Here is a 9,932-nt window from a genome sequence, read left to right as displayed (position 1 = left end):
ATAGGGAGAAAAAGAGATTGCATTGTGGGGTGGAGGCTGAAGGTGAGAAGAAAATATATGGGAGGACTGAAATTTTAGGAAGCAAGTGGCTGATGCTAATAAGAAAGCAAAGGCTTAAACTTGAATTTCTGTGTTTTGTTTGTTTGTTTACTTTTTTAAGGTATAGCCTCACTCTCATGTGTGCCCTTGAGACTCTTTTCTGGAAAAATTCTGCTGTAGTTTGCTCTTCCTGGACAACCCAAACAGATGAGAACCATTCAAATCCAATTCCTCCTTTTATTCAGTTACCTATGGGTAACCCCTTATGAGGTTAGCCCTAATGGCTCCTACCAAGGCTTCTCCCAATCTGATAGACTCCAAAATCAAATCAGCCACTTTATATTACTAGCAGCCTTCTCTGCCATGCCAAGGTGTCTGAACTTTATCTTGTAGACCAACATTTGCAAGATCGTATTTAGAGAAGCCCTAAATGTTCCATGAGATGGTAATAGGTATTATTTGAAACAAGTGTTCCATTGTTTGGGAATGTTAGATACTCCCTCTTGGATAGTCACAATGCCCATTAGTGTAGTGAAGATTCTGAAAATAATTCAGTAAATACATCTAACTCTGTTTAATCTAGCATCTCCCACAGTTATTTAACCACCTAATAATTTTTTCTGTGCAATATTAATTAACTTTGATGGGACATTAATGGTACCCAGAACATAATTCAGGATATGCTGGGAGAAGCACTGTATGAACAAAAAAGGCTTTTAAGCAGAGGACTAACAAGTCAGTGTTACACATTAGTAAGAGCACTCTGGCACCAGTGTGATGAATGGATTGATTAGAGAGGACTTTAGTAGAAGGAATGGCATTGTCTAGGAATGTTGGTGAGGGCTTTGACTAGGTTGTGACAGTGGAGAAGAGAAGAGAGCATGTTGGATTAATATTAAAGTGGTAAAATTAATAGGACTTGGCAATAAAATGTGAGAATAGGAAGGGGAAGGTGTTTCACCTGCCATTGGGTATGTTGATGTTAAAATGTTTGTTAAAGACTGTTAAGTTGGATATATTGGTTTTGAGGGAAATAACTTATGAGCGAAACTGGGTTAGAAATATATATTTTAGACTGAAGAGAATTGGTTAGGACCCCACCAAAACTGAATATTTAAGGATTAAGGAAAGAAAAAAAGCCTGATCTAAAATTTCCCCTTTTTTTCAGTTTATTGGTATATAACTGACATTGTGTAAGTTTAAGGTGTACAACATTTGATACACATATATATTGCAACATGATAACAATGAGGTTAGTTAACACATCCATCACCTCACATAATCATAATTTTTTTGGTGAGAACATTTAAGATCTACTTTCTTAACAATTTTCCAATATATAATACATTATTATTAATTATAATCACCATGCTGTACATTAGGTTCCCAGAACTTATTCATCTTATAACTGGAAGTTTGTATTCATTCACCACTATCTCCCCATTTTCCCCATTCTTCAGGCCCTGGAAATCACCATTCAATACACTGTTTTTATGAGTTTGGCTTTTTTTCCCCTACATATAAGTGAGATCATACTGCTTTTGCCTTTTTCTGTCTGACTTACTCCACTTAGTATAATGCTTTCAGGGTCCATGCATGTTGTTGCAAATGGCAGGATTTCCTTCTTTTTTTGATGAATAATATTCTATTATATTCCACATCTTATTTATCCATTCATCTCTCAATGGACACTTAGGCTGTTTCCATGTCTTGGCTATTGTGAATAATGATGCACAGAATATGGGGGTGCAGATATCTCTTCAAGATAATTATTTCACTTCCTATGTATACCCAGATGTAGGATTCCTGAATCACAAGATAGCTCTACTTTTAATTTTTTGAGGACCCTCCATACAATTTTCCACAGTGGCTGCACCAATTTACATTCCCATCAATAGTGCAAGAAGATTCGTTTTTCTCCAAATCCTTGCCAACACTTATCTTTTTTCTTTTTGATAGTAGTCATTCTAACAGGTATGAAGTAATATCTCATTGTGGTTTTTATTTGCATTTCCTTGATGATTAGTGATGTTGAGCATCTTTTTATGTAGCTGTTGGCCATTTGGATGTCTCTTCTTTGGAAAAATGTCTATTTAAGTCCGTTGCCCACTTTAAAATCATATTATTTGATTTTTTGATATTAAGTTGTATGGGTTTCTAAATGGTCTTTTAACTTTTGATCCTTTGATATGTTTTTTTTTAGTATAGTCAATACTATAATAGAATACTATAATACTATGTTAGTTTCAGATGTGTACCTTTGCTGTGTTTTTAAGTGTGTCTTTTATTGGTTTCCTTGTGAAGGAAAAGACATCTGTATTTTTATTTACTCTTTCAAAATTCTCAGAATACAGCTTAAAAAAACATTTAAACAGAACTTAGTAAGACTTTAAAATATAAAGTGGATTCCCCAGAGTATACTCTTAGGATGGTAGCAAATACCTTGGGATTATCGTGTTAGAGGACCAACATGAGGACAAGGTGACCTATGTGAAATGCCTCTGCCAAATGAAAAGTAATCCTGAGTAAGTTGCTTTTGATCTATCTGAAAGGCATGCTTGTTAGCTTATTGGTGTGGAGATAAGGTAAGCCTTTATATTTGGAGATAGCCGATTACCACACAAAACCCTATACATGAATGTTTATAGCAGTGTTATCCATAGTAGGCAAAAAGTGGAAACAACCCAAAACTCCATCAACTGGTGAATGAATAAAAACTGCTGTGTATATGTGCGATGAAATATTATTCAGCTCTAAATAGAGTGAAGTACTGATACATGCTACAACATGGGAGAATCTTAGAAACATGCTAAGAGAAAGAAACCAGTCCTAAAAACCCACATAGTCTATTATTCTCTTTATATGAAACGTCCAGAAATGGAAAATTGGTAGAGATGGAAAGTAGATTAGTGGTCGCCAGGGGCTGGGGGAGATAGGGGAATGGGGAGTGACTGCTAATGTGTACCGGATTTCTTATTAGGGGTGCTGAAAAATTGTTCTAAAATTAGTGGTAGTGGTTGTACAACTCTGTGAATATACTAAATACCACTGAATTTTACACTTTAAACAGGTTAAATTTATGGTATGCAAAAATTCCCAATGAGAAAATGCATTATGACAAAATAACAACAACAACAAGAGAGGTGGCTACTCAGGTTGTTTGGCTTTCATTTCAGTCCTTCAGGACCTTGGGGGTTGGGCTCAGGGAGGAAAGCCAGTACGGGGAGAAGTAGGAAGATTGCCTGTGCCTGTGGCTGGACCTGAGGGGCCTCAGGATGCCTCCTTTTGCAGAAATACTGAGTGAAGCACCTCAGGACAGCAACTATAAGGGCTTTGGGGCAAGGAAGGAATACCTAATGCCGTCCCCTACCACACATTGCCTTCCCTTATCTCCTTTTCTCCCCCTTTTGGTTAGCAGCAAATGAGTCTCTTCTCCAAGGTACATGCTCTTGACCATGCAGTCCATTCAGTCACAGGAAAAGCAGCTTTTGGTTCTCTGAACAGCCATACTGGGTCTTATGCTGGTCAAACAGTTTGCACAGGGCATCCATATAGAGTGTGTGGTATTTTCCCACCATTTCCTGGCTTGGTTTTTCTATTTTGGGCAGTGGTAGAGGCTCCCCAACTGCCAAGATAGATGGGAAAAAAGAAGGGGAAAGTGTTAGAATCTTCTCTTTCTTTAACCTCCTTCTCCTTCCCTGGGCAGGATCCTCTCACATGCCAACTTAGCTCCCAGATTCTCCCTCTTTGCTGCCCTTTTCTTTGGTGGGGGGTGGGGTGGGGAGGGCTGAAGCTGAAGTCAAGAAAGAGCTGAGGTGGCCTTGGGGCTGAGAGCAGCACTCACCCACAGTGACGATAGGCAGCGAGTATGGCAGGAGCCCGGTGGAGCCTTGGCGGAAGCCTCGTCCATAGAAGACACAAAAATAGAAACCAAAGATACTGCGGAAGCAGCTCTGGAACTTGTGCATCCAGCTGTCCTTATGGAATAGCACCTGATCATATACCTCAGTTTCTCCAAAAGTGAATGTGGGGACCAGATGAGCCCTGAAGGAAAACCTCAATTTATTTCTCAAACACAGGCTAGGGTGAGAACTGCCCAGGAAGAACATTTGCTCCTGGCCAGACTCCCATCTATATAAAATCCCTGTGACATAAAGCATTTCTTCTTGCACTAAACAAGACTCCTATAGTTACTTATCTCTTGTCTTGAAATTTTCAAGGCCAGTGAGAATGCTATCTCTGGGCCAGGATCACAAGGGCAAGATATGCGGGTGTAGGGAAGGATGAGGGGTTTGGGCAGAGATCCCCAGAAACCCACATCATGTAAAGAAAAGTGTCCAGGAGGTGTCCTGTAGGGAAATATCTGACTCTGTTTCTACTGGTAAGAAGCATAGAGAAGATGATGATGATATTGAACAAATGCATATATATGATATGCCCCTCACCCACAGGGACTATTCATAAGGTATTCTGCCCTTGAGATTAAAGCAGAGAAAAGTTGTTTTCCTCTCAAGCCATCCAAATCCACCCTGACAGTGCTCTAGATACAGAATCAGGCTCCTTACCTCTTCCTGTGAGAGAAGAGTAAAGAGAGCACAGTTTGTCTTATACAAATCTTTGTGAGTTATTAGTAACAATCTCTCAGCACTCTGATGTATGTTACCTTACTGGTTCCTCACAGCAGAGAATGTGCAGGGCACAGTAGGGGGCTTATTTTCTTTACCTGACAGATCCAGAAGCCCAGGTTCTGAAGGGGAAAGGGCACTCAGGCAGTGAGTGAGTGTCAGGACCTGGACTAGAACCCAGGATTCTTTCCTTCCAGCTTAGAACTCTCTCCCCTACATTATGCTCCAAACTGATGAACAGGCCACTCAGGCAAGGTCCCTAGAAGAACTACTTCCCTTTTCCCTGAGTCTGCAATAGGGCAATTGTCTTTGTGTCCAGTGGGCTGGCCCCTTGACCTGATGGTACACCCCACAGCTCCAGCTTTGGGCACCTGTTCTTTATCTCCTCTCTTTATCCCTATGTCAGAGTGGCTAATAATTATCCACCACTTACTGTGTGCCAGACACATGTAGGTGTTTTAGGTGGATGACTCCCCACAATAACCCTGTGGAGTAGGTACAATTATTAGTAGCCACATTATGAAAATGAAAACACCAAGATTCAGAATGGTTAAGTAACCTGTCTCAGACTGCACAGTAAGTTTTGGAGCCAGGATTTCAAGTCAGGCCCCCTGACTTCAGATATTATGCACGTACTCACCATAGTGCTCTGCCCCCTGCAGTTACCAATAACAAACAGATGTAGGTGTCAATATTGATAGAGATGATGTGGGCATCAGCTGTATACTAGGGGAGCCCTAGCCAAGCCCCCTGATAATGAATCTGGGTTTCTGATTTGGTTTCCTGAGAATTGGTCCAGCTAGGTCAGAAGGAGGGGATGATGTAAACCTTTTTAAAATTCTATGCCTGTCTCCCCTATGCACTAGTAAGTTCCATGAGGGCAAGACTCAGATCTGATTCATTTTGGCATCACCGAACAGGTCATACTGCTCAGAGAAAGCCACCCCCACTGCCCTGGGAGAAACACCTACCCATGCTGGAGGGCTGTGCGCACAAATCCCTTGCGCTTCCGGAGGATGAGGGTGGTGGTGTTGGGCACACTTTGTAGGGCCTCTCCCACCCCTCCTACTACGATGCCCACGAGGTTGCCAGTGCCATGGCTTAGCAGGTAGTCAATGGCTGGCTGACTCACAGAGCATACACCTAAAGAGAATCAAGGAGCAGAGAGAGGAGCAAAATAAGGAGAGGGGAAAATGCTTGAGACGGAACATCCTCTGCTTTACTCCTCATTGTGATTGCCCACTGTTCCTATGAGTCCTATGAGGAGAGTCAATGAGATGGGACAAAGGGTGTGGAGAAATGAAGGCTGTGGGAAAACCCAACATGTTTCACTTTGAGGCAGTATTTCCACTTCGTAGGAGGCACTGGGTCAAAACTATAGTAGGAAGGTTTCCAGAGGGATAACCAGAAGGACTTTCTGAATCCCAAATGTAATCTTACTCTTTTCTTGTCCTCTATTGCCACTAAATAGCAAAAGTTATTCTTTACTGACCATATACTCTTGTGGCAGGCACTATATTGAAAGCTTTACTTGTATTATCTCATATAGCATCACACCACATCTGAGGTTGGATTATTATCATCAATATCTCCTTACAGATGAGGAAACGGAGACCAATAGGGGTACAGTAGCTTACCCAAGACCACACAGTTGGTGGCAGAGCCAAGATTCAAACCCAGACTGTTTAGCTCCAGGACACGCTTTTAACTACTATGTTATGATGGGAGTGGGTGAGATGTGGTTGAGAGGTGGGGGTGGGGCTTAAAAAGGTACATCTCTCAGCAGAGAAATGGGCCAGAAGCTCCAGTAAGTATGGTCAGAAGTACCTTTGGCCATGAGGTACTCCCTAACAAATGGGATCTTGAAGAACCAAGACAGTGTGGCTAAGTGGGGAGTGATGCCTGGGAAGATCTTCGAGAAGCCTGTGGCCTCAGTGCAGAAATTGCAGAAGGCTCCAAAGGTCAAAAGGCCATGAGGGTGAACTCCCATGAGGTAGTTGTGCTCAGGTGACAGATCTTTTGTCTTCTGGATCTGCAGCCATGGAAAGAAGTGAAATGAGATCACATGAAGAAGCACGAGTGAAGACACTTCAGGGATCAGGGCACTCTCTAAATCAGAGCTTTTCAACAGATAGGCCATGAGTGGTTTCAGGGGCCAAGATATTGGTCTCCTCAGCCCCTGGAAACCAAGCACGATCTAAGGCAGCTAGAACTGCTGAGCCTCTTGCCTACGGCTGCAAGTACCTTCGCCATTTATCTCAGTGCACTTCATGCATGGTATCATTTTGTCTGAGTGCTGCTATGTGAAAAAGTCAGAAAGCTCTGCTCTAAAAATTGAGGCAGTGTTTGTTGTCTACTCCAAAGAATGCTCAGAGGATCAGCATAGCAGTACATTTCTAGAACCTCTTCCTGATATTTTCTCTTCCCAGCCCCCTTCCAGTTTCTGCCCAAGTAACTTCTATTGAACTTTGAAAACCCTGCTTGAATATCACCATGTCTGTGAAGCTTTTTCTTACCCCTCATCTGAACTACTTGTGTACCTTGTACCAAACCATAAATACATGTCTATCCTCATTAGATGTGAGCACCTTGATGGCAGATTGTATCCTACTCACTTCTCTGTACTCTAGACATGTGGTACAGAGTAAGCTTTCAATCAATATTTGTAAAACTGAACTGTTTTTGCATTTCTGCCTGTGCTATCTGGTAGGTCATGCCAAGGGTGTCCAAAGTATGCTAGGGGAGTAGCGAGTACCCAGTAGCAATGTTGAGTCCTGAAGAATGTCTAGCCTGCATGGAAATTTCTCTGGTATGCTTATTTTCCTTATGGACAACCCTAGTTATTTGGCATAAATGCCCAGTATTTTGGGAACTGTGGGGATGCTTCAGAAAAGACACTTACCGTAATGGGGAAATAGTCCTTGATATGGGTCCAAGCACACCAGTTCCTTACCCAAGCTGAACGCCTTCCACCTGAGAGAGAAATATCAGTAGGGGATGGTGTCTGTCTTGCTAACCCCATCCCTCCTGGTCACCCAGGGCTTTCCTAACAGCATGGAGAGACCATGGCTCTGCTAGACAGGTGGAAAAGGAAGAGACCCCAAGATGTTCCTGGCTGGCCCAGCTCCTGTGGCTCTGAGAACTTGGATAATAGGCCTGTGGCATGTTGAGTGGGACTCCCTGGTAACAGGTTAGGGTGGAACATTCATAGGCCCTGTGCTTTCTAGGTCCATGAGACTTACCTTGCTCTGGGGTCTTCCAGTCCAGGAAAAACCAGACAAAGTAAAGCACTGGTAGTGGCCACAAGGATGTAAATAGCAGGTAAATGAAAAATGGCTGCAAGATCCAAACTGATGAGGAAGCAGGTCAGACCAAATTTGTGCTGCTGGCAGAACTAGACCACATGCATCCCCATTAAGAACCCTCCAAACTACCCAAACCCCTGGTCCTGGCCTTCTGCACAGTCCAACTCCTGGCCATCTGGTATCCATGTCTACTTGTTCTTCAGACATTTCCTTTATTATGTACCAAACACCAGCCCTATTTGTCTACTTCCCTATCATCCCTGTCCACTTGCTTCCTTGCCCACTTACCATTTCTCTACTCTTGCTCCCTGCCTGCCACCCGCTTCCCCCACCTCCTGCGCCCATTTAATCCACGTGCCCATTTAATCCACCATCTTTTCCTTCTTGTCTCCTGTCTCCTTTGCTATCCATTATCCCTGAACCCTTGTTAAACCATTATCCTTCCTTGCCCATATACTATCCATATCTCCCCACACCCTGCCCACTCAGCATCTGCATCCCTCTACTGTTTCCCATTCATCATTCCTGTCCTCTTGCCCATTCACCATTCCTTCCATTATCAGCATCTCCCCACACACTACCACCCCCACTCCCAAGAATGGAAAACTCTATGGTTTAAACACAGGCTATATTCCTACAAGTCTGTAATTCTAATGCTTTCTCTGTCCCACTACCCATGCTTCCTTATGATCATGGACACATCATATGCCTATTCGTGGGCTTTATTTCCCTTCTCCAGATAGGGTTAAGAAGTGGCTAAAATTAGCTGCGTCTACTCGTATCCATCACGATCCTGTTCTACCCCTCTGCCTGTTCTGTCTCCTGTGGCTCTATGTCTTCCTTCTCCAGGGCACTCGTGGAACTCAAGACTCTTTGGCTTTACTCTGTGGTACCATCTGAGATGATCACAGGTTAGAGGTGAGACTTCCCATGAACATGAAATTCACCCCAGACCTGGCCCTGGCCGCTCACTCTGGCTTCTTGCCGTGAAGTCTTGGATCAGTACTCACACATGGCAAGGTAGCTCAAGGGCCATTGCAGAAGCATCAGACTCTGGAGGTGCTTAGGCTGTTTGAAATAAGGCATGATGGTCAGGAGCCTGAGGAAGACAAAGATCCCAGAACACTCTTCCAGCCAATGGTGCCACCAGCCTCTGGAAGCTCGCTCGATAGGGAATGCATATGACCAGAAGGATTTCTACCTACCTTCTCCCTTCCTTGTCCTGCCCAACACCTACGACCCACTGCAGGGGGCAGGCTTTGCAATATCAAGGCCTGCCCTATCAGGTTTGAGCCCTGGGCCTTGGCCATTTGCCCTTTGACTCATTCCTAAGATTATTAAGACATCAGGATGAAGAAAGATAAGGACTGTCATCTAGTCCTAGTGACTCAGAGATCCAGAGAGGGGAAATACCTTTCACAGGCCACTCGAAGATTATAGAGGTTGTGGTCTCAGAGAGATGGCTGGTGGGAATGGAGCTCTGGGGGGTTGTGGGGTGAGGAGCACCTGGGATTAGGTTTTTGTTGAGATAGACTATTGCCCTGAAGCAGCCTGGCTGGGGATGTCCCCCTTTTTAACTTTCTATTACAAAAATTTCCAAATATACACAAAACCGGAGAATGCAACAAATTGTTATCTTTGTGTTCATGTTTTTTGCTCATCTTTAAGAACTATGAACATTTTGCCATACTTGTTTCATCTATTGCCCCATTCTTTTTTTGCCTTGGGGTATCTTAAAGCAATTCTAAGATATCATGTCATTTCACCCCTAAATACTTCACTATGCATACAAAAATATGAATGTTTTCTTTCAGAGAGATGCCACTATCACCTTTAACAAATTTCATAAATCTTGAATAATACCTAATATCCGGTCCACATTCAAATATCTTTTTACAGTTGTTTAATTTGAATCAGAATCCAAACAATATTTACTGATTATATTTGAATGTTATGTCTCTTA

At 42.9% G+C, this 9,932-nt stretch overlaps 1 protein-coding gene across 1 annotated transcript; it reads right to left on the bottom strand.

Annotated features, from left to right (window-relative positions):
* Nucleotides 1-1,185: 1,185 nt before the first annotated feature.
* Nucleotides 1,186-9,170, bottom strand: AWAT1 (acyl-CoA wax alcohol acyltransferase 1). The gene is made up of 7 exons (XM_058713506.1): nt 8,980-9,170; nt 7,907-8,014; nt 7,567-7,637; nt 6,492-6,696; nt 5,636-5,807; nt 3,884-4,083; nt 1,186-3,664 (listed from the first exon to the last, which is right to left on the bottom strand). The coding sequence occupies exons 1-7, from the start codon at nt 9,053-9,055 to the stop codon at nt 3,510-3,512; spliced, it is 987 nt and encodes a 328-aa protein (XP_058569489.1). The 5' UTR covers nt 9,056-9,170; the 3' UTR covers nt 1,186-3,509.
* Between the last annotated feature and the right edge of the window lie 762 nt (nt 9,171-9,932).

Source organism: Neofelis nebulosa, chromosome X (genome assembly GCF_028018385.1).
Source record: "Neofelis nebulosa isolate mNeoNeb1 chromosome X, mNeoNeb1.pri, whole genome shotgun sequence".
In the NCBI taxonomy this organism is placed as follows: Eukaryota; Metazoa; Chordata; class Mammalia; order Carnivora; family Felidae; genus Neofelis; species Neofelis nebulosa.
This window is presented reverse-complemented; position numbering and strand designations above follow the sequence as displayed.

Coding starts and splice junctions, on each gene's coding strand:
- AWAT1 (XM_058713506.1), bottom strand. CDS start 9,055: ATGCCTTATTTCAAACAGCCTAAGCACCTCCAGAGTCTGATGCTTCTG. Junction 6,697..7,566: donor AGGACTATTTCCCCATTACG/GTAAGTGTCTTT, acceptor CCATGGCTGCAG/ATCCAGAAGACAAAAGATCT. Junction 3,665..3,883: donor GCTGCCTATCGTCACTGTGG/GTGAGTGCTGCT, acceptor CTATCTTGGCAG/TTGGGGAGCCTCTACCACTG.